Source organism: Podarcis tiliguerta (genome assembly GCF_965153285.1).
Source record: "Podarcis tiliguerta genome assembly, chromosome: 6".
NCBI lineage: Eukaryota > Metazoa > Chordata > Lepidosauria > Squamata > Lacertidae > Podarcis > Podarcis tiliguerta.
In genome coordinates this window covers 50,495,961-50,519,951 of record NC_139539.1, presented here as the reverse complement: position 1 = coordinate 50,519,951, position 23,991 = coordinate 50,495,961, and the positions used below count along the sequence as shown (strand labels likewise).

Here is a 23,991-nt window from a genome sequence, read left to right as displayed (position 1 = left end):
AGAAAGATCAAATCCTGCCCCAAGAAAGTGCAAGTTTTGGATTAATTAGTTAAAGGAAACATTTTAATATAATTTGCATATTTTATTCTGACTAACCTGTTCACAGAATTTAAAATGTATTTTCAAGGCCTGATAGAGCACGGAAAGTACTGGTGCAGAGCAAGAGGGAACCATCCAAAGTTTACTTTTTTCAGTCTTCAGCAAATACTGTGCTTCATTTTTTTTAAAAGGAAGAAAAGATCTGTGTGCCTTGACTTGAGTGTTGTCTCTGGACATTTTCACAGGTGGTACTAAATTACTTTCGATCTGAATTTATGATGCGGGAATATTACTAAGGAGACAGAATAAAGCTAAAGAGAGATCACTTAAAAGCAAATGTACATTTCTACTTAGTGTAATTTTCCATGCAATTTACAGATGCAGAAAATGTAGTCAAGTACAATTTGTGAAAATTAGCTTTTGCAACCAGCCTGCCAAAGGCAGCAAGAGACCCCAGCAGATGAAGTTGACATGGCCAAAGATAGTGTGTAATATAAAGGATTGTTATACTAGGTTGTCAGTAACAACCTGTAAAAGCCGTGAAATCTCTGCAGAAGAGGGAGACGATTCTGATGTAAGAGCTGGATTTTTTAACTTGGTTGGGGGTGACAACTTAGTTTCAATTCTTTATAAACTTCAATTAATGTTATAAATATGCACAGGTTTCCACAAACCAGCAGAAAACAGGTGTATGAAGTGGGAAGCAATTGTCCAGTGGGATAAACATTATCTTTGCTTCTCTGGAAAGTGCAGAGAGGGACTATGTAATTAGATCAACTTGTGAAAGAGGGCCTGTGTCTGCTTTCAACTCTTATTATGCTGGAAGTAAGACACTGTAAGTTCAGAAGTATGGAAAGGAGTCTGGCTCAGGAACAACACCCCCCAGCCCTGTATTGCCCTCTCTGGCACGATCAATTTCTTGAGCCTCCAACCCCATTTCAGCAATGGCTGTACTGCAGCTGCCTGGCAGTGTTTATTTTTCCAGTGTGTTCAGGAAGCCGGCATGGTGCAGCCCAGCCAAAGGGGGGCGGGCAGGCAGGCTAGGAGGTTGTCTTGTCAGCAGCCACAAGGACCACAGCTGAGCAGATTCCGCAAGCAGAGCAACAAGCAGAATAAAGAAAAACAAACCGAGACCAGAGCTTGCACACACACACAGGCAGCATTGTAGACTCTGTAAGGGGCACCCTCTTCACAAAAGTCCATCAGACTTGATGGCCCTATTAGGTGTCCCCACAATTGTTTGTATCTTGCCATTTCTTTGCAGAGAGAAATTGTCTATGGGAGCAACCAAAGCACTGGGGGGCAGGCAGATGCTTGAATATACCAATGTGCAACTTCTGTTCAAAATTCAGTGGTTACTCCCAGGGGAAAGAATGCTGGATTAGAATAATGGAGAGCAGTGGATCTTGCTAGTTCCAACCCTTCCCTTCTCAACAGGTAGGCATATCTACTAGCCCATTAAAAACAACTGTGGTCTGGGAATTAAAAATATGGTTGAGTCAGCAGTTTGTATGGATCCAGACTTTGTGTCTGAGCGTTAAACGCCCTGCTCCCACTACCTGCCTCTTCTTTCCCCCTGCAAGATGCTTCTCAGCATGATATCACCACGTTTCCCAAGGAGGAGAAGCTTCTTGTTCAAGCCTATTGCACTTCTACTTTCGCTTTTGGAACTCTTCTATGAGATACTGCCACAAGATTTTTCTTTTTCTTCTTGTTCCAACACTTCTTGACATAGCAGCTGCTCCTTGTCATGTTCTCCCCCTATGTTATAGCCATTAATTCTGCATGTTGCAAGAACCTGATAGAATTTACAAGTAGCAGCCTATGGCTTAGTCTTGAGCTCCTCATTAAGTGACTCATAATTACCACCATCTGCAGTCTTCCTGAACTTCTTCCCTCATCACTTTCCCAGTTTATCTTATCTCTTCTTTGGCACCATCTCTATCTAGGTTAATTTTCTCTTTAACTTCTCGTTTTTGGCTACACATTCCTGAGTACAAATACCCAGGCAATGCATTAATTATGAACAGTGCACAGGCTATTCCTTTCCTGACAGCCACTTCCGTGTATATTTCAGGGGGCAGGAAAAAGGCCATTTAGGGACAAATAAAATGCGGCCCATTGGCACATTTACAAACAGAACAACTTCTCATGGGCAGCATGCACATGCCACAACCAAGCACACACACTTCTATTGGCTACAATTCTTCAAGCATCACAGTGGGAGGAGGAAACAAAGGAAAGGGTGCCAGGGAAGTCCTTTGTGGGTGGTGCATGTGTTCCTGTGGCATGCAGCATGTTGATGAACTCTACAGCAACACATTAAACCCTTTTCTGTTAACAAAGATGGCTTTAGAAAGCTCAGTTTTCAGTGGCAAAATAGTGGGGAAAGGAATGAGTGACTTAACCTTTTCTCACCTGCTGTTTTCTCATGATAAAATCATTCCTCCACTGCCTTTTCTCATTTTTATTACAAGGGCATGTTTATAACGCTCGGGGTAAATTTAGAATAGGACAGTAAGCAAGAAATGTATGAAGCATCCTTTGACTCCAGCTCCCTCATGCAAAACAGCAACCTCTCAAAGTTGCTTTTCTTAATAAAAATATATACTGAGGGAACGTCACATATTTTTGCCACTTGCCCTTTATATACAGGTGCATCACTGACCAATGCTGCACTATGTATTTTGTACTCCATGTTCAGTGGCTAAAATGTGAATTGGGCTTATGTTACTCTCAGATAGACAGACTTCAGGAGTTCCGTCTCTGCTTCTTTTCCTTTCCTTTCTGCAAGAAGCCAGAATAGTGCACTTGATAGTACATATTAGAGGTCCAATCCATGCCCTTAAAGCTGATTAGCTGAGCTATCATGTTGGCCCTGAACAGTTTAGTTGTGCTGTTAAAAGTTTAGAGAACAGACTCTGGTGTGTGGGCACTTGGCCCTCTTGCAAGCACATTTAACCCAAAGAGCAACAGAGAAGGCCTTGAAGGAGCAAGCTACGCTAGTCAGAAGACAATAGCTATTAGTGATGGTCTACTTCCAGTTTGTCTAGGCCTGAGTTTAAAGGCGCTGGCTCATTCCTGCCTACTTGCCCTACTAAATCAGTGCCAGTGGTTAGAGATGGTAATTAATGTGCTTATTTATTAAATTTCCATACTGCCCTTCATTTGACAATCACAGGTGGCTTACAATATAAAAGCACAAAAACGCACAACAGTGAAAAACATAAACAATAGCCCCCCCCCATTTAAAAAGCCATATATTGTTTAATTAGCCCATGAGAAGAGGAATGTTTTAGCCTAGCACCTAAAGATACCGTATGTAACAAAGACGCCAGGTGAGTCTCCTTAGGAAGAGCATTCCACAAGTAGGGAGGCACCACAGAAAACACCCATTCTCATGTTGCCACCCTCCAGATCTCTCATGCAGGAAGCACATGAAGAAGGGCCTCAGATGATGACTGCAGGGTCTGGGTAAGTTCATATGAGAAGAAAAACCCTTACACAGCACTCTTAGGCTACAAAGCAAAAATAGTCTTCTACAGCCCTGAAGAAAGCTGAATCTACACAGAAAACACAGAATGAAAGCACACAGGACCTATGGGGCAAAAGAAAGAAACGTCTTTCAACTGTCTCACAGGCCAAGTCTTGTGGGGCAACAAATTTATGTCACTATCAGGTTGTTCAGATCTATTTTTTCTGAATGTGCAATTGGCACTCAGTTTTTTCAGTCTTACGTTTTTCATATCACACCAGCAGGCGGTGGTCGTTGATGGAAAGCTTCCATGCTGAGTTTCTGGGCCCTCTCCTCAGTTACTACATTCACCCTCCACTACTGTTCTCCATTTCGGGTTCACACACAAGTATTTCTGTACCTAGGTGCATGCACCTTTCCCAAAAGAAATCACTGGAAATTTTAAAGAGTGAAAGAGCAAATGCTACCAGCCCTTGGCTATCATGCTTCAAAACTGGCAATATGGAGGGTGCTGCTTTTGAGTGGGGAGAGTGGGCAGCATCTATTTTTATTTTTATTTTGTTTGTTTGTTGCTTAAGGCCAAGTTTTTGCACACCACCAGTATTTCACTGTACCAAAACTCTAATAAAGAGTTACATCTTCGTTCCTTAACAGATTTTCTGCTGCATGACAAAAGCCACATTAAATGTGGGGAAAGTGCGGGCTGTCATCTCGATGGCAATGTTTTGGAGACGGGGGGGGGGGGATCATGCTGGGACAGAACCGATTCCACAATAAACATCGGTCTGGAAGCGCCCTTGGCTTGGCTGAAAGCAATCTCGGGTCTTTCACACATGGGCTAGACTACAGTGCCCCCTGCTGGGAATGCTATCAGTCAGAAGAAGTCGGCTCGCGCTTGTTCTCAAGTAGCTTGTGTGTGAAAACCAGCCCAAGAGACCCCGAGAGTGACCCATTAACCAACCCACGACTCAGCCTTGCTTCCTCAGCCGCGACTTCCCGCTCTGTTGCTTCCACCTTATGAGGCCGCTCGCGGCTCAACGCCTTACCCCCCGCACCGCATAGTTAGGTCACGTGCTTGCTTATAGGGGCTGTGCGGTCCTTATGGCTACCATAAAAGGTGGCAGGTTGTCCTCACCTGCGGTTTAGGTTCAGTCAAGTAACCGCTCCCTGCCAAACCACGGGGTAGAGAGCGAGCCACGTGCAACGGAGAGCAGGGCTCCGCCACACCTTTCACAGCTGAGCTGAGAATTTCAGCAGGTGCAGCAGCTGGCGATGCAGACGGCTGAAATTCCCTTTTTTGCACCACTTATTAAAGAAGGTGCGGGAGCCCTTGCTCTCCTTTGCACCTGCGAGTCGCGCGCTCGTCCTGCTACTCGACGCGCGTGGCCTGGGGCCTCATCCCCACCCGGGACCGGCGCGAAATGTTGAGCCACCTGCAGTTCCTCCCTCACGGATCATGGCGATGTCGGGAGGGCAGAAATGCATGTTCCCCTTCTGCGCGACTCTCCAGCAGGCGCGCTCTGGAGCCCGGGGCGCGGCGCTCTCTTTCGGTGCCCCTCATTGGCCTGCTGTGTGGTCTGTAATTAATCCCCCGCCGCAGGGTGTCGGGGAGTTACACGTCCTCGCCCAGCAGGGGAGCCCCGGCATCCCCGGCTAATCCCCGTTTCTTGTCGCTCTCCTCAGGGGGCCCGCCGGCACCTCCACCAGCCCCTCTTCCTCCCTGTCAGATTCGCAAGTGGCTGTGCGCAGGCCTAAGACGGGGGAGGAAAGCTGCCATCGCCAGGGCAGGCGGTGGTGTTCGCCAATTTACAGAGCTTAGCCCCGCAGCAAAAACTGCACAACAGTCCCGCTCGCCGCCTCCCCAAATTCCCCCAGGCTCTCATGACTCTTATGTGGGGAAACCCGGGAAGGGGCGGAAACGGCTGGGAGGGTTGCAAGAACCACGCCGGCCGAGATAAGAGAAAGCGGGTGGGGTGGAGGAGAGGAGCATTGAAGAGCAGCTCCGAGGTGCTGTGAAGTCGCGGGATTTAAGCTTCCCTTCCTGCCCCGCTTTGCATAACAAAAAGCCCAGCTGCAGAGATGACACCGTCCCTTCCCCCCACGCCAAATTCACCTCCCCAATTACCAATCAAGCCCATTATGCGGCTACAATAGCCTTCAGCTCCGAGGCCCACCCAGGCAGCCAACATACAGACAGTACATCCTCGACCCATGAATGGAGTCATTTTGCCAGAGTGTTCCGTCTCCCCTCTTCTATTAAATGCAGCCCATTGCTGTTACTGGGAAATAAATACTAGTAACTGCTGCTATTTGAGTAAAGTGAAGCTTGTGGCTTTTGAGGGCCACAGTCTCCATTTAGCATTGGGACCCTGCTGTTTTGGAAAGCTTATCTTCAAAAAGTGCTTCGCAATCCCCCAGAAAAACGTATATTCCGGGTTCTGTATTCCCACCCCACCCCTCAAATTCTTTTCAGAATGTCAGAACTCGGCCTGTCTTAGCAAACTGTCTCTAACAGCTAGCCAAGCACAGTTCTATTTCCCTCAGCCAAAGCGGGACAGCTTTGGTGAAAGGCTTTAATGAAGGTGGTACCAGAGAAAGCCTAAAATCAAATAGAAGCAGGGATTAGCAGGAGTGTGGCCCCTCACAGTCAGCAAAGCAGAGGAGGGGCTGACTTTTCCTAAACCTCAGCATCATCTTATGTTATTATATTATCTCATGGGTGTAGCCAAGTGGGGGCAAGGTGGGGCAGCTGCCCCCCATCAGGTAAAACAACAGAAATACTTAACTAACTGATCAATCACATTGGTTCTGCCCCCCCCCAACATAGTTCTGCCCCCGCCCAAAAAAATCCTGGCTATGCCAGGCCATGGGATTCTATTGGGCTCCATTGTGCCATACCGATATGCTATGGACAGATAAGAAGGATAGCTGAACAATTTGAACAAAACAATCTTAGAATTAAAATGGTCAGACCACTCCTTTTAATTATGGTGCCATAATGCCCACTGGTGGCCAGAGCTGACCACTGCAACTGCTGAGACAAAAACAGGAAGACTTGGAAGAAGAAAAGTGGGTGGAGGGAGTATTGAAAACTGGACTGTAGTTCTACACAGAAGCAGGCATAGAAATCACTGCAAAGAGGAGGATCCTGAACTGTAACCTGAGGATGAAGTCATTAACAGTGTTGGAGTGTAATGAGGGGACAGTGTAATTTAGTACTAAGAATTTATGGTGCTATTGCTTGTGGATTGAATATATCCCCCCCCCCCATTGAATAGATTTTTAGTACATTATGTGTGCTAATTGGCATATCAATACCAGGATGTCTATGTCATCAAGAACTGTTTTTCAAATTACCGGTACTGTATTAAGTACATAATTATCACTGTACTTTATTGCATTTCCTTTCCTTATTACAACCCTCCTCCCCAAACAATGTGCATCTAAACCTATAGCTCATGATAACACTACACACATCTGATGCAGTGGATGGTAGTCTATGACAGCTTATGCTAGTCATTAAGGTGCAGTAAGATTCTTGTTTTCGCTGCAAAAAACCCCAATACTCCTCTAGAACTTATAATTAAGCTGTGGCCCTCATGTTTATCTTCAGCTAGAAAGATTGACCGAGGAATCTTATAAACATCACCTCAGGTCAATGGGATTTGCTCCCAAGTAAGTGGGTTTGGAATTGCAGCCTAAGGAGAGGTACAGGTTTCAGAAGAGAATTAAGACTATTCTAAAATGTTAACTAACAACAAATACATTTTGCAAGTGTCTGAATCTCTTGTTTGACATCTTTCCTGAGAAAGAAACCAGAATTATTGAATTCTGGAATCCTACATGCCATTGTCCACTTGCTGGCAACTTGTGTCAGAAATGAAGAGTTTTTCACCATTCCCATTTTTTGTTTTGGGCTCACTAATATCCAAGGGGGCAGGCTGTCCATTTTATTGTATCTGCTTATCAATAAACTGCAGGCCTCACACTTGGTAATTTATTATATATACACATACATGCTTTCTGGATCTTAATAGTAAGAGATTATTGCATGTAGGAACTATGTAACACAGAAGAAATGGTTAACAAGGCCTCAAAATAGACTCACTCCTCCCATGGGCTCACATCTGTGTCAATAGCCACACAGTTATAAGCCGCATAACGCAACTTTTCCTCGCAGACTTTCGCCCTATAAGTGAAAAAGAAGAATCACATCAACATTTTCACGTACCTTCTGGTCATCCCAAACTCATCTCTGACTCCCCAAGATGCTATGCTTCTGTAATTAACACCCCACATTGCTAATACTCCCATCTCCATGCATATTATTCTCAATGGCAGCCACACTTCCCAGTACATTGTGCTATTTCTTAGCCCTCCCCCATATCTCCCCCACCATAATCCGCTTTGCATTGCCACACTATACACTGGGAATATCATGTCCCTGGTCACTTGGTGATACTCTAGGCACCTTTAAGTCACCCAATGTTCTTCCCATAGCACGCCTCCCAAACCTTTCAGCTGCCTCTCCCAGGTCCAATACACCCTTGCCCAAGAGATTTATAGAACAAGACTTACGAAGCATAGTTTGGCAAAAAAAGTGTGCTGGAGCAAGTGGAAGATTCAGGAAGTGCATCAGTGGTTTCAGAGCTTTGAGAGAAGAGATAACAAATCAATGAGATCTGTGGAGAAGGCTTTATCACACAACAGAAATACAAACTGGCTGCCAATCCATCATCACTCACTCTGCAATATGATGCACGTTAACAGAACATAAGGAGAGCCCTATGCGTCAGATCAAAGGCCCATCTTGTTCAGCATCCTTTTCTCACACCGGGTAGCCAGATGCCCATGGGAAGCCCCCAAGCAGAACTTGAGCACAGCAGCACTCTCCCCACCTGTCATTCCCACAACACTCACCCTAATTTGTCAGGATAGATATAAATCCGAGCAGGAAGTCGGCTTCTTCCAGTAACAAACCTCAGGAACCGACTGCGATCCTCTGAGGGGAAGAGTACACAACCATCAGAAACTCCCAGGGACATCTCACCAGAAGTCATTATCCACAACAAGCTTGCCCAGTATGCATGTGGGAATGAAAACAAGACCCAAGCTTTGAATGGGAGCCAGTCAATGTTCGAGGTGGGAGTAAAAACTGACCCTCCTAAACAGGGGGAACCATTCAGTCGGGGGAGCTGTTGTAATAGCCTGTTTGGGGCTATTTTTCTCCACTGCCATCTCCCATTGCCACATTGCTGTGACTCCCTCCAGGTTAAAAACAAAACCACTTTCTGGGAGTGGTTATGAGCCACAGTGGGAGGAGCCTCTCAAAACCCCCTGAACCTGCAATTCATAGCACAGATTTCTTCACATCATCACTCCACAACAGTGTGCATTTGCTAACATCTACTTACCATTAGTAAAGTTGTTCAAGGCTTCCCAGAAATACTGAATTCTAGTATCTGATGGTTCAAAATCCTCAAAGCGAGCTGTGAGAAGAAGAAAAACAGATACACGGTGCAGGTTACGGAGAAAAATATTGCTGGCACAGAACCAAGGTCCAACTGAAGGGGAGAGGGAAAGATGGTATGCCCATTATTTGGGCAGAACACATTAAGGAAGAAAGGAATACAGTGGTGCCTCGCAAGACGAAATTCATTCGTTCTGCGAGTTTTTTCGTTATGTGAGTTTTTTCGTCTTGCGAAGCACCACTGTGTATTGACGGTTTCCCATAGGAATGCATTGGCGGTTTTTAAAAAAGGCGCAAGACATTTCTTCTTGCAAAGCAAGCCCATAGGGAAATCCGTCTTGCGAAGCAACTCAGAAAACAAAAAATTCTTTCGTCTTGCGAGTTTTTCGTCTTCCGAGGCATTTGTTTTGCGAGGTACCACTGTATATACCTAGGCACATGGATATGAGGTGCTAAAATGCTAGCTCAAAATCATAGTACAACCCACCGATATGGCATTTGTACTGTGAATCTCCACTCAGTGCAGTAGCTGAATGTGGAGTCGCCACATGTTTTATGATGACATCATGCGGTATGTTACCCATGAAGAGTGCAAGGTCTCCCACACTTACTGAGCTTCTTTAGAGCCTCAACGGTCACTTCAGGGTCACCACAGACCTTCTTCTCCAGTTCCTGCCAAGTGAGCAGATCCAGTACTGCCTGAGGCACTACCTTGAGAAGTCCAGCCTGCATGGCCGCAAGCTGAGAGAGTCAGGAAAGAAGAGACAGATGAGATGGGGCAAGGAACCACAAGTCAGCACCAAAATCCTATTGCCCGAATGCTATACTGAATTACCTGCTCCTTGCTCTCATTTAGCCGTGCCTTCTGCACCAGGCGGATGAAATCCAAGCGGTCCTCATAGTGCACCACAGTGCGAGTGCCGCCAGGGATAAGCTCCACCATGCACTGGTCGCTCAGCACAGTGGTGTATGTCAGCTCATGCCCAAACTTGAACTCAAAGGTCTCTTTGTCCATTCCTTCCATCATCTCCAGAAGCTTCACCTGAAAACAAGGAAAGGGATAATCTCACCTATGCCCAAGAAAGCAAGGAAGTGGCAGACAGGGATTTTATAAAAAACCATAGCCATAAATAAACAGTAATTATAAGATATTGTCAAACAGTTTCTATCACCTGGAAGCTTGCATTATGTCTAAAACTGTGCAGCTGTTATGGTTGGAAGCTGCAGTATTTGTGTGTGGACCATTGCTATGTGTTCAACATCATGAAATGCTGAAGGAAGTTTACTTACGCACCCCTTCACCCTCCCCACTGGCAGATTTAGAAAACAAAATGAAGCCAGCTGCTCTGCCATGCCAGTATCCAAATCCACAGGCCATGCAGACAAATGCTAAATAGAAATCTGCACCCCATGTTTCAATAGCGACTCCTAGATACACGTCCCGGTGACTCACCAGCACAGAGTCCACAGCAGGGAAGTCCTTGCTCCAGCTCACTTCCTCCCCTGTCAGTTGCTTCCAGACAAAGCCAGGCAGGGCCAGGACCTTAAAGATAAGAGGAAGGAGAGATGCAGCACTGCAACACATGGCCTCCAGATGTGGTCTTTTGTATCCCACTCTGCTCAAAGGAAATGTTCAGGAAGGAAGACAAGGCAGTTCCTAGATCTGATTTTATAAGAATACTTGCAATTATGAATCATTAGAAAACAATTTGGCACAGTTTGGCACAGGAGAAGGAAAGTCTGGCTTCCACTACCGGTATCAAAGAAAGATCCAGCCTTCATCCTATACTCACCAGGAACTCCTTGCCACGCAGGGCGGCTCCCATGATTTGCCCAATCCACTCATATTTTGTGAACTCCTTGCAGGACGGGTTGGGGACATACATGTCTCGGGCTTCTCCGGTACCACTGCCCTGAAACAACAGACAGTTCAGCTCAAATGTCCTGATAGGGACATAAGAATGAATGTTAAAACACATGTACAATCCAGTCTCTCTGCATTAATTTCCCCATGCAATAGTGGCACACTAAATTTCCACACTGACCAGGACTAAGCAGAGGGTGGATACAGCAGGAATAAAAGTTGGATTCTGGGAAAGCTGGAACCAAAGGACAGTGCTTTGGTGTCCATATTCTCCCTTAGAGAGCACTGCTACCTAAGCACTTTCCTTTCTCCAGAGCTTGCCCGAATCCTCACATTGACAGTCTCTTGAGACTCATGCTGCTCTAATATCCTTAAGAGGAGGAAAGGGTTAGCTTCATCAGGGAGCAAGCACCTGGTTGGACGTGCGGACGAAAAAAGGCAGCGGCACTGGAGTCTCAGCTGAACTAGGACACAGCTCCTCGGACATATCAGCAATGCTGTCTCGGAAACCGCCACCTGGGAGAGAGAGCACATGGAAGGTTGTGATCAGCTTTGCTATGTTGTCACCACCTGCTTGCATTCCTGAATACATTAGCTGGATTTCAGATTTTCCCACTCCCGCTCTTGAGGCCTATCCAATTTTCTGTAGGATGCAGAAAACCCTGAGAGGACACAAGAAAAATATTTGAAACTATGTTTTCTCCCCACCAAAATCTCTTCACACTTGGCATTCTCCCTGGTGGACCCATTGGAGGAGGGGGGCTCAGGCCTCTGTTGAAATTTTCTGCTGTAACCAATACTTCGATCCCCTTCAAGGATGCAATTGGTTTAACAGCCAACTCAAAGGCAGCAGCAGAGTTCTCAACACTGAACCGCTGTACTACAAATCACCATCCTTATTGTTTATGCTCCTAACCAGAACTCTGTTCAAATAATAATAATAATCTCCAAAACTGACTCAAAAGAAAACCCAAATTTTCAGCTTCAAACTCTGGAAACTGTCAGAGATCAAATTTCTATTAGCTACCATTTTGGACTACACAAAGTGCAAAACTTACCCTGATCAATGATGCCCTCAGCAATGAATTTACACTCCCACCACTGGTCATAACGTAGCGGCCACCTGAGATGAATGAAAAATGGTCACTTAAACCTACCTGTGGAGGTTTGTGGGAGGCACTGCATTGCTGGTGAAAGTGCAATTATTCTAGCGCCTCTTTTTCCCAGTCGGAAATCTTTTGATATATTATTATTATATCCATTTCATTTCTATACTGCTTTATATTTTTAAGAAATATGGTAATAGCGCCATATTTCTGTGTGGCCCAGAACCTACTAAGGTCCTTGAATAACTGGTGTGTTGCAAATATTTGCAGCAAGCTCTCATTTATAAAAATAAGGCTCTGTTTTCTTTCTGAGGATTCAGCTTTCACTTTACTTGAAACTTTGTGGTGCTTGGCATTCAGGTACTCAGGCTAGAGACACCAAGCTGGAAGGGGCAGGGAAGACACAGGTGGCTGCTGGTGGAAAAACTCACCTGTAATCCAGGGCCTTCTCATACTTGTCAGAAGGTTTTAGTCCCTCATATACCTAGGAAAGCAGACAATGCAGCAGAGGCATCAAGAGAAGAATCCTGGGCAATGTGCTTACAGATAGCAAAGCAGGAATAGGCATCCTCTGAAAGTCTTGATGAATTTGTTACATGACGACTGGCAACAGGCAACATGCACCAAAGATGTACAAGAAGTTCTTTTGCGCACTGCACAGTCAGGCAGATCCCTAACAACCACCAACGTATGTGTAGCAAGGGACACACATTAAATTAAAAAGCTAGTGTGACAAAGTGGCTAGAATAGCTAGGGTTGGATGTAGGAAACCCAGGTTCAAAACCCTGCTCAGCCATGAAGTTTATTTAACACACTTGGGCAAGTCACTAACCCCACAATATTAAGAATAAAAAGGTATAACCTCATTTATGTCAGCTTGAGCTCATTGATGAAAAGACAGGATAAAACAAACAGTAAACAAGCAATGAACTACAATTTCCAGTTACCCCAATGCCTTAGAAATGAGAATGAACCATAAACACACTATTCCTGCAAATCTGAACTGACATACACCTTGAAATTAGAGTTTAGAGAAGCATGAACTAATTGGTTCTGGGAAAGGTTTGAACCAGGTATGTTAGTTATTTAATCCCATGTGAAAGAGGAAATAATAATCATTTTATCTGAGGTACATTGTGCATGTGCGTCACCAGCAGCCACTGCTGAATTTCTTCTTATATTATAAAGTGAGGGGCTCCAAAAACACACAGCTCCCATTAGCACAGTAAAAGAGGAAAATGGCTAGGGAGGGGCGAAGGGACTGTGAGCTCCTCTCCCTGAGCCTGTATGCTCATGTATTCATGCTAAGCCAGGGTTTGGGTTAGTGTGACATGTAAACCAGGCCACTGAGTGGGACTCCCAACCACACAGAAGCTGCATCGCCCTGCAAAACTGTTTGCTGAGCTTATGCTCAGAGATGGATCTTGCTTTGAAGGTATAGGCTGAAAAAGCATTTCTGGAGTACAATAGGACAGAACACATGTTGCAGGTTGCAAAGGCTCCCCCCATCCCTCTTGCCACAGAGTACCTGCTAGTGGGTGAGCTGGCCTTACCTGAGTGAAGACTGTGTTTTTACAGCTGGGGTCAAGTGCAGGATTGTCACGATGCTCCATGGCCAGGCGACGGTTGATGTAGAGCCGTGGCATGAAGTTGGGCTTGCTAGTCTCTGAGTCTTTGAGGCACTGGGTGATTAGCACTGTACGTCTTTTGGACAGCAACAGGAACTGTTTGATGTGCTATCACGGGCAAAGCAGCACTGGGTCAAAGTCAGGAATATCCCACACAGTCCTTCTCCTACTTTACAAACCAGCTGGCTCTACTGCCAACATCACCGCAAACTATTCTAGTGCCTCTCTTTCCCAGTAGGAAATCTTTTGATATATTATTATTATTTCCATTTCATTTCTATACTGCTTTATATTTTTAAGAAATGAAAAGTCTCAAAGCAGTTTACAACCTACCTTGAAAGATCAGATAATAAAACAATCCAGAATGAAATATTACCGAAGAAAGTCAAATATAAAGTAGACATTCAAAGCAATGGTTTATTTCCCCAAGATAGAAAACACAGAAATTGGGAATCAGAAAGTCCCTCGCCTCACCTTGAGTTGGCTGAAGGTGCCAAGTGTGTAGTCCCAGGCTGGAACAAGATGGTGAAGAACACTATCCAAGATCTTGATAAACCTACCCAAACCAAAAGCACAATAAATAAATACCAACGTTGCCATTGCAGATGGCGGCAGAGTAACCAGACGTGTTAAATTTGACCCCTACATTTACTCCTACATTTCTTGCTATCTCTGTTGGCTTCCCTCCCTATTTCACCTGACAAGCTGATTAAGCAGGTGAGGATTTACAACTACAGGTGAAACAAAACAAAAGGAAACAATAAAGAAATTCAATAGGGTTTTACAGCACAGACACCTAGCGCTGTACCACAGTGCATCTACACGCACATGCTCAGCCCACTACCACCACAATGACTGTGGGAGCTCTCGCTCTTTGAGGCATTTCATATTGCAAAACAAAGAAATGCTGTCAACAACAACGGCAACACCGAGGCTGGAGAATGTTCCTCAGCCCTGCCCTGCTCCATACCTCTGGATGATCACAGCCCGCCGATAGAGCACATCAGGGTCTCTTCCCTCCAGGCGAGGATACCTCACCAGGTTGGCTGGCTGAAACATATCTGCATTGAGCCCCAGTTCCCGTTGCCGAGAAGATGTGATCTTTATTCCCCGTAGCCGAACATCTATCCCATCATCTGTATTAAAAGGGAAGAACAAAGCAGCTTAAGTCACATCGGTCAAATAGGGAACTGTTTCTCCAGGAGGCGGGAGAGAAATACTGGGGGGAAGAGTAGGGATGAGGGTCTCTCTTTGGGTCACTCTAAGTGACCCATGGTTACCACAAATTGGGGTTGGGTGACTACTGGAGAAATTCCAGGGCTTAATTCATCACTTGCCACAAAAACAGCAGACCTGTGGTGGCTTAAAGATTAATAAATGTATTGTGCCTTTGCTGTTTTTCCTAGATAAAATAATCACAAAATGGCATCCACCAAAGGGGAAGCACCAGGGCAGCTGTCAAAACAGTGAATCACTAAGGAGAATAAATAATAAATAATAATAATAATAATAAATCCTCAGCCACTCTGGGCGGCTTCCAACAAAATATTAAAAATACGATAAATCATCAAACATTAAAAACTTCCCTAAACAGGGCTGCATTCAGATGTCTTCTAAAAGTCAGATAGTTTTTTATTTCCTTGACATCTGATGGGAGGGCATTCCACAGGGCGGGCACTACTACTGAGAAGGCCCTCTGCCTAATTGTACTCTGACTCTAGATGAAACCTGTCTGGGTACGTAACTACAGAGGGAGTGAAATTCTAAACTGGAGCATTTAGAGAAAAGCAGGGAGATCATTGCACCCCAGGGATTAATAGGTGCATCCCCAAACTGATACCCACACACCTCTGCACTCCACAATGCGGATTTCAATGACAGGCAAGTGAGCAGTCATGTCTTCCAGCACACACACATCCCCGATGTAGCTCCTGGAGACACAAAAACATCTATTTCCTCTTGCACAAGGTAGGCTTACCCCCCCCTCCAAAATAGAAATCCTTTAATTTTACATGCTCAGGGAAAGTTACATCAAGGTGGATGTGGGAGCCAGAAACCAGAACTCCTGGGATCTGTTTCCAACCTTCTGGGTATCCTAAAGAGACCCATCAATCACCTTCAGATGGTTTTCGAAGGAAGCACAGGGAACTTTTATGCTCATGAAGGCAGTGGGTTGGGGTGAACTACACTGTATGTTTCTCCCTGAGACACTGTAGCACACAATGGTAGCTTTATGCATTACCTCAGGAATATGAAAGATGCCAGGAAATGCCTCCTCATAGTATAGAGCAGAGATGGGGAATCTGTGGCCCTCCAGAATGTATCTCCCATCTTCCCTGATCTTGCTGAAAGACAACTAGAGAGCCACAGTTTCCCCATCCCTTGCATAGATAAGTATTTACCACACTTTAAAAAGTATTGCATTTTGGGATGGCACTTTACTGTGGACCTCCAGTCTGCCCTTTATGTTTTTGCCTTTTGTACTTTATGGAACTGCTTCTATTTAGCCTTGAGTCACAGCTGCATTTTGTACATACTGCATTTTACTGGACTGGTATAAACATGTGTTAGTTCTCCAGGTGCTGTAGTGTTTGACTGGGGTTGGTGGGTGGACTATTAACTATGTTCCTTGATGTTTACTTATCTCTGAGGTCATATACTGGGCCCTGATTATGTGTCTTTGGAGTTATAAGGATGTGTACGCTTATATATCAGTTGCTATGGACAGAGGGAGAACTAATGGTAGAGGATGGATAAACTGGGAGAGCCATGGGCATAGCCAGGGGGGTCCACGGGGGCAGCTGCACTTGCCTCAAGCCAATAAAAAAAGTTAATAATAATAATAATGAGATATTTCCTTCCTTGAACCCGTTGGGATATAATAGGCTACAAGCTCAAAAACAAAGAGATGTCCATTAGCCGCTAACACTTCAGATCTAGTATTTTGTTGCTTTTCTTCACCATCTGATTACAATAGAACCCCTTTCACATTCACTTCTTCTCTCCCCCTTTCCAATGCCTCATGAGGTAAAATCAAAGGTGCCATACAGGCATAGGCTAGAGCAGGCATAGGCAAACTTGGCCCTCCAGATGTTTTGGGACTACAACTCCCAATATCCCTAGCAAACAGGACCAGTGGTCAGGGATGATGGGAATTGTAGTCCCAAAACATCTGGAGGGCCGAGTTTGCCTATGTCTGGGCTAAAGAAAGAATCTGAGCCAAATTTAGGCTCAGTTTCACACCTGGTTTTCCTCAACAAGCAAATTCTCTCTCTCCACCCACCCCCGCCTCCCTCGTCTGACTTACTCATCAATGCCCACGTCACTCAGCTTCTTCAGGTTATCCCCCTCACCACCATACACAGCCACCCTCTTGGGCATGAAATTCTCATCTGTTGTGTCCACAGTCAGGAACAGCTTCCTGGGGGAGAGAATTAAAGGATAAATGTGAGACAACAATAAGATACAGGACAAGTTTCTGGCTTTTAAAACTACTTCCCAGAGCTCCTATGGACAATGGAGGGTCCAAATATGCTTAAAAACCTTCACTGCAATGAGCTGAGAAATGTGGGGAACCTGGCAGGCGACAGAACTGGCTATGAAGCTTCCCCCAGGCTGGACCTTTATGTGGCTTGGAGGAAAAGCTTAAACCTTCCCAGGAACGAGCCAAAAAGGGCCAAAAAGACTCAGCCATTTTGAATCGAGAAGGGTGGTTTTTGTACATCACTAGTACCACATTCTGCACAAACCTATGTGATCACAGAAATCTTACTTAACAGGAAAGCCAAGGTGGGTGGAAGAAGAGGTGGGGATGCCTTTGTCTGCCATATGGAAAGGAGAGGGCAGATTCAAACAAATATTTTGCTGCAAACCTCAAAAGGGCCATTCTGAAATTGATCAACATTCAGTTTCATGGCAGTGGTGGAATCACAGTGGTATACATGAGAAAACATAATTCCTTTGTTGTTGTGATGAAAGCAGTAATAGTTTAATTTTCTACCCACCCTTCACCTTGAGGTCCCAGAGTGGGAAACAACCATTTAAAATACAGCACTAAAAACAATTTAAAACAACTTACAGTCACAAAAATAGTATGAGTCCCAAAAATATGCATCTCAAGTGTCAAAGGCCAGTTTATAAAGAGGTACATCTTCAGCACCAAACTTAAAGCCTCATAGCACCTCACCAGAAGTCTTTTCCATGATTCCCTCTTTGGGCAGGAAGAAGCCCAAGCACAGAACAAGGCCAACATTCATGGGCATTAACATGACCCAGCTGCTTTCAATGTAGCTTTCACACTCAGTGAGAGCAGAGGAAACAGGGTTTAACTACAATAGTACTTATATAAGGAATAGGCTAGTAAAGGATAGGGAACTCACTTGATAATGGTTCCTTTCTTCATGTTGAGACGGACCCAGTGCTGACCCTGAGACCCATCACTCTCCCAGTAGGTGTCTGCATGGTTGTCTGTCAGGCATGAAACACTGAATTCTTCCTGAGGGAAGCAAAGACAGACTGAGGAGAGTTAGAAATAGCCACTTAATAGCTTGCTTTCAGGCAACCCACAAGATCCTCCCAAGAGGATACCAACTCTAGAACCTCAGGCAGGAACTTTTAGTTCCAGACACTCAGGCATCCAGCTGCACCTTCCTACTATCCCTGAAAATAACTCCACACATCTTCCTCCCTCAAGGCTTCCTGGATTTTTACCACTCTCCATTCACCTAGGAGAGGCAACCTGCAGATCTATGAAGAACGGTAGAGGAGACACTGAGCACGGTGTCCTAGCACTGATCAGAGTAGTTAAGCGTTGTCAAATTTCAGAGAAAGATTTGCTGACCACTAAAATCAGCAGGTGGCCAACTTAATCTGAAAGTTTGCAGACCTATGCCAAGACAACACAGAATTCAGAAGTGTATATATTCTGACAACTAGAAAAGTTGATCAAGTAAAACACATTATTTCATGCATTTTTTTATTTCATTTTCTGGAACGAAGCGAACAACGGTCTAATAACCCATTCCAGGGGCCAGTGAAGTTCATTTCATGGGTAGAGCCCTACCATTAGACAGAATAAGGCAGTCGCCTCAGACAGCAGATTCTGGTGAGTGGCAAGATTTTGGAGGACAGAGCTCTGTGTGCCATGTGGCCTACTCTGCACCCCCAAAGCTAGCCTGCTGCCCTCAAGTGTGGCTGGCTTGTCCCCAGTGTTAAAATAAGATTCAACCACCGGTTTGGTTGTACATAGCATTGGAAGAGAGTATCATTTTATCCTTTGCCTCAGGCAGCAAAATCTCTTCATTACCAGCAAAGAGACACCCAGAGTCTGTTTACATAAAGTTATCCTGACCTAACAAATTCTTAACTCAGTTCACCCTTAGGTTATAGAAATCAACCAGAAGTTATCTGCTGCCACGATCTGGCTGGCTCCCAGGCTTAATATGCAGCAAGTAGATGTCGTCAGTTTACAAGCAGATTTATTAAACACCATCGTTCTACTCAGAGCAGCTCCCATGGGCTACTGTCTCTTTCAAGATGTTGAGGCACCTGGGCTCTGATTTCGGCGCCAACAGGAAGCACGCCAGAACCCCGCCTTCCGCTTCCTTGATTGACGCCTTTCCCTGACCCTCGTTAACCTATGGGAATGGGGAGATTCTGGCTGACCTCCTACCTTTTCCTCTGACGAATCATCCCTCCCCTATGTTGTTGCTACGGTCCGCTTATCAGTGACTTGGCCTTTCTCCAGCCCCTTCTTCTCCAGCTGAGGAGAAGGGGTTGTGGGCGACTGTCTTCAAACCGCTGAGAAGGAAGCAAAACTACTCCTTCCTCCTCTGACTCTCTGTCCCCCTCATCACCCTCATTGTCCCTCTGGGGAGCCTTGTCCCTGACATCTGCCTTTGCAAACCCTTTAATATGAGCAAATGATGGCCTAGTGGTTAGGATACTGAGGCAACAAGGGACAGTATGCATGAAGGAGAGGTCTCTATGCAAAGGAGCCTGGTTGATAGTGACACTTTACCGTGTAGGAGGACACATCAATGCTGTCCACATATTGCTTGATGCTGCCCAGATTCTCATCTTCCTTGCCAATGTGGTCATAGAGGAAATGCACCAAGTCCTCATCACATTCGTAGCTCCATGTGGGTGGTACAAATCTAAAATGGCAATAATTGGTGTTAATAGTACAGGATGAGAGAGAGGACTGGGTTTACAGAAATTTACATCCCTGATCATACTCTCCACTACCCAATTATATCCTCCAGGATATTATTTTTACTCCCACTTCTGCACAAGCACTACTCCCAATAGAATTAAGTCCTCAGGCATACAAAGCCTGGATAATATGTAGAAACGTCCAGTGCCGCGGGCCCAGTTACCACTTTCAAATTAAGTGCATTGGCTGCCCCACTTTTTCTTATTGCTGTAAAGGAGGTTGCATGCCCTTTACCGGAGTCTCTCTACCGCAGCTGCATCTGGCTCCATGATTTTTGGCTTTGCCCCAAGACGGAGGGAATATGTTAAATCCACCACCTGCTCCCATCTGGAAAAGGGAAAAAGGCAGAATTAACAACTATAAACTTCTGTGTAAGCAAACAGAAATAGGAAAAGTTCTAACTGCATTATTAGCTACAAAAACAAGGGATAAGTATCTAAGAATAATTCAAAGGGTTGATATATAGCCCTTTGTTTAATGCTACCGAGGATCTAATTTATAATGCTTATAGTAATAATATTTTTTGCTGCTATTAAAATGAAAAACCTTACATTTATTAGATAAAACAACAAAATGGACACACAGAACTTAACACATCTTAGACTTACTGATAAGGTTTGAACCAAGTGATGTGTGTGTTTGTGCGTGTTTGCATATATTTTTGACACAGTTGTGAATATCCCTTTTTTACAACTTTGGGAGCTATGGACAGGAGTGACAGTGTTTGCAGTGCAGTAGCTGTACTCCTTGTTCCCCAAAAGACATTCAAAGTGAGGGCAACACTTCCTACTTTCACTCTGAATTGGCTTCGTTACATCACCACAGTGTAATCTGATTGGCTGTTTTCCACTGTAATGTCACTACACCGCTTATTTGATCCCCAATTGGCTGCAATAACATAATCCAGAAGAAGAGAACCTCTCTCCCCCTTGGCACACAAGCTGTAGATCAGAGGAGGAAATCAGCCATCAGGAAAGAAGCAAACAAGAGATGAACCACCTGAGAACATATGCCACTCCCCACACAATTATTATTTTTTTGAAATTTTGATACTGATACAAGTTTCTATTAGAAGCTAAGAACTGAATTAGGCAAAGTGCTATTGGTTGATTCCATTAGCAAAATGATTGGAAGCAACTAACTTATTTGCAACCATTGGTATTTCAGAAAGTCACACATTCATTGATAGTATTATGTATTTGCTTTGGCCACTTCATGAGAAGAGAAGACTCTCTGGAAAAAAACTCGGATGTTGGGTAAGGTTGAGGGCACACGAAGGGGACGACAGAGGACGAGATGGATGGACAGTGTTATAGAAGCTATCAACATGAATTTGATGAAACTCTGGGAGGCAGTGGAAGACAGGAGTGCCTGGCGTGCTCTGGTCCATGGGGTCACGAAGAGTCGGACACAACTAATCGACTAAACAACAACATGTATTTGCTTACAGCAAGTGCCTTCCCCAATGGTCCTCCTCAAAAGCCAATCAATCCAAACAAAATGTAGAGATGGTTTTCAGTACCTGATTACAGGCTTATAATCCACCCCAAAGAGTTGTTGCTGCCTCTGGATTCTCTCCATCGATTCCACTGGCACCAGCCTGTCCCCACCATCTGCATGCTTACACATGAGTACCCAGCCTTCCTCCAGATCACAGCCAATCTTGAATTCCTCCAGCTGCTCCTATGAGGGAAGAATATGAAATCATATGTCCAGTACAAAATACGACATTGGAGATAACTAAGGAATCCAAACAGTTTATCAAATCCTCATACATCACACAAAGAGATTTACACAGATGGTTAGGAACACTGATTATCCATAGAGAAATGTACAGCTCCTACTAATTGATTAAAAACCAAAATGCATGTCTTTAGTCTGTGCTAATGAGTGTCTATGACTACTTTTTCTGGTCTCTACAGACCAACAACAGTCCTCTTTCTCACTTGAAAGAATGCACACGCATGCAATGTCAACAAAACGGTATTAAACTGTCCTTCCAATTATAATTATAGGAAATTTGTTGAATTCTAAAAGATTGTAGGAGGGTGCCCAGGTATACATGCATAGGAATTACTGAGGTTTACTAGCACATAGCCTTTGAGGGCCATGCAGTTATCAAAAAAATCTCCCCAACTATGATAAGGAACATTGTTGGTATTACAGCTGTTTGCATATTCCTTATTGTTGCTATTTCCCAAGTGCAAAATGTGACAGCCAGTTTATTGCCACACGAATACTAAAAAGGAAAATGATAACCATGGCAGAAAAAAAACCCATATGGACCAGGAAAAACTGAAAGACTCTTCTGTCAGCTAAATTCATATCAAGGAACCATAAAACTAGCTGATAGTAATCTATGTCTGTAAACAGGGCCAGTCTCTGAGAAACGTAGGAATACATGTGCCCTGTGTTACCATCCTTGAGTGCGCATGTAGGACACAGCCCCAAAAAGCAATGGGAAAGATAGGATGAGATGCCTATTTTTATCTCTGTTACATGTGTCTTAAGCCTCCATCTACATTTGCTCTAGCATGCAAATTATGTAAATTGGGGGGGGGAGGTGTCAACCCTAAAACATTTAAAATTGTAATAAAGGCTCAAGTGTCTCTGAACATGGGTCGAGTGTATTCCATCCTCTTCAGAAAGCATCCTGTCTGGGTTGCCAGTTCACACCAGGAATTAAGGACAGCAGGAATCGTTACACGGTAGGAGGAATGTGGCGCTAGCAGGCTGGAGCCCTGGCAATTTACCCTCCTCGAACTTCCGCGTTCAGCGGGTGTGGGTGCCCGTGCGCTGCAGGCCCCGCCGGGGGCTATACCTTGCCACACTCACCTTTGTCAGCTTCACCCAGAGCCCGTGCCCGTTGCAGTATTCCTCGCCGCTGGCTCGGATGCACGAGCCCTTGCGCAGCTCGATGGTGCCCCTGCCCAGGCCCTTCCTGCCGCCCGACCCGGAGCCGGCGCCGGCCTTGCTGGGGTTCTCCCATACCGACAGCAGGGTCCGGCCGGAGGCCGAGGCGGGCCCGGGGGCGCTGGGGTCCTTGCAGATCTTATACTGCACCTCGCGGGGCACGTAGCACAAGGCGGCGGGCAGCGGCTCCGCGCGCGTCAGGCACCCGATCGCCTCGCTCAGGAAGCGCAGCCGGCCTAGCAGCTGGTGCGGCGACTCGCCGGCCGTCGGGGGCATCATCCTGCCCGCCTGCAGCCGCCGAGGCGGGGTTGGCCCAGAGGGAGCAGCCGCCGCGGGAGCAGCTCCGCCGGTGGCCCCTTCGCTCCAGTCCCGATTCTGGCAGCCGGCGAGTCTTTCCCCAGCGCAGCGACCGGGAGGAGGGCTGCTGCGGCGGCGGCGGCTGCTGCTTCCTGCTACTCTCGCTCTCCTTCCTCCTCGGTTCTGCCGGGTGTACCGTAAAGCAGTCTCTATAGGCGGACGGCTGAATGAGCAAGCCGAGCATGCAAGAAGCGAGGGGAACCGCGCAATGAGAATGGGTCGGCGGCAAGCTCCGGACCCCGCGCGGGAGGTTTAGGCCTAAGGTGAAAGTGGCCAAGGAGGGTCGACGCGCAAGATCTCTGACTCTGACTGAGTTCCTGGGCTCATGTGAATGGCTGGCGATGAGGCATAGCATAAAAGTTCGCGTTTCCAAAACAAACAACAGGGCAGGCGGAAGGATCTCTGATCAGGTGCCAGGGAATTGACACTAGTAGTAAAACAGTGGCCTTAAACTAGGGATAGGGGACCTGCGGCCTGCCCCACCTTGCCGGCCTGGATCACAACTCCCATCATCCCTGATCGTTAGCTATACTAGCCTTGGCTGATGGGAGTTTGGAGACCACTAGTTTCTCTAATGCATTTAAACATGTTCTCTGTTGCTGAGTTGTGCTCTTTAGATGTCACTGTTCTTTGGAGATGCCTAATTGTCTAGTGGTAAATATGCTTGGTACAATCTTAACACTTCCATCTCTGTATCTTCTCTCCCAGAAGGAACTAACACTGTTTCTCACATCTGTATCCCTCATCATTAATGTTCTATCTGGAGTCATATTGCTTCTTAGACTTACCAGTGTTGATTAACATTGTTAAGCAACACTACAGTACAAGGATCTGTGTGAACACAAATGCACAACCCACATGAGATTAAGAAGCCAAGTGGCTTCTGGAAACTTCTGCTCGGCCTGATGTCAGGGTTTGCTGTGGA

General features: G+C 45.5%; 1 protein-coding gene across 1 annotated transcript; it reads right to left on the bottom strand.

The window, feature by feature from the left end:
• Positions 1 to 7,497: 7,497 nt before the first annotated feature.
• HECTD3 (HECT domain E3 ubiquitin protein ligase 3) lies at positions 7,498 to 23,521 on the bottom strand. The gene is made up of 21 exons (XM_083447782.1): positions 22,632 to 23,521; positions 21,319 to 21,479; positions 20,031 to 20,123; positions 19,602 to 19,737; positions 17,962 to 18,077; positions 16,890 to 17,003; positions 15,431 to 15,513; positions 14,553 to 14,718; positions 14,057 to 14,138; positions 13,508 to 13,690; positions 12,386 to 12,438; positions 11,907 to 11,971; positions 11,261 to 11,364; positions 10,778 to 10,897; positions 10,438 to 10,527; positions 9,820 to 10,026; positions 9,596 to 9,725; positions 8,929 to 9,003; positions 8,435 to 8,516; positions 8,093 to 8,164; positions 7,498 to 7,703 (listed from the first exon to the last, which is right to left on the bottom strand). Exons 1-21 carry the CDS (start codon positions 22,986 to 22,988, stop codon positions 7,619 to 7,621), a joined length of 2,574 nt encoding a protein of 857 aa, XP_083303908.1. The 5' UTR covers positions 22,989 to 23,521; the 3' UTR covers positions 7,498 to 7,618.
• Positions 23,522 to 23,991: the final 470 nt, after the last annotated feature.

Bases quoted from the DNA above. Each gene is read 5' to 3' on its own strand.
- HECTD3 (XM_083447782.1), bottom strand. From the start codon at position 22,988: ATGATGCCCCCGACGGCCGGCGAGTCGCCGCACCAGCTGCTAGGCCGG. The intron at 10,027-10,437 runs GTGAGTCACCGG...CCTTGTTTTCAG, and splicing joins CTGCTGTGGACTCTGTGCTG to GTGAAGCTTCTGGAGATGAT. The intron at 7,704-8,092 runs GTAAGTCTTGTT...TTTCACTTATAG, and splicing joins TTTTTGCCAAACTATGCTTC to GGCGAAAGTCTGCGAGGAAA.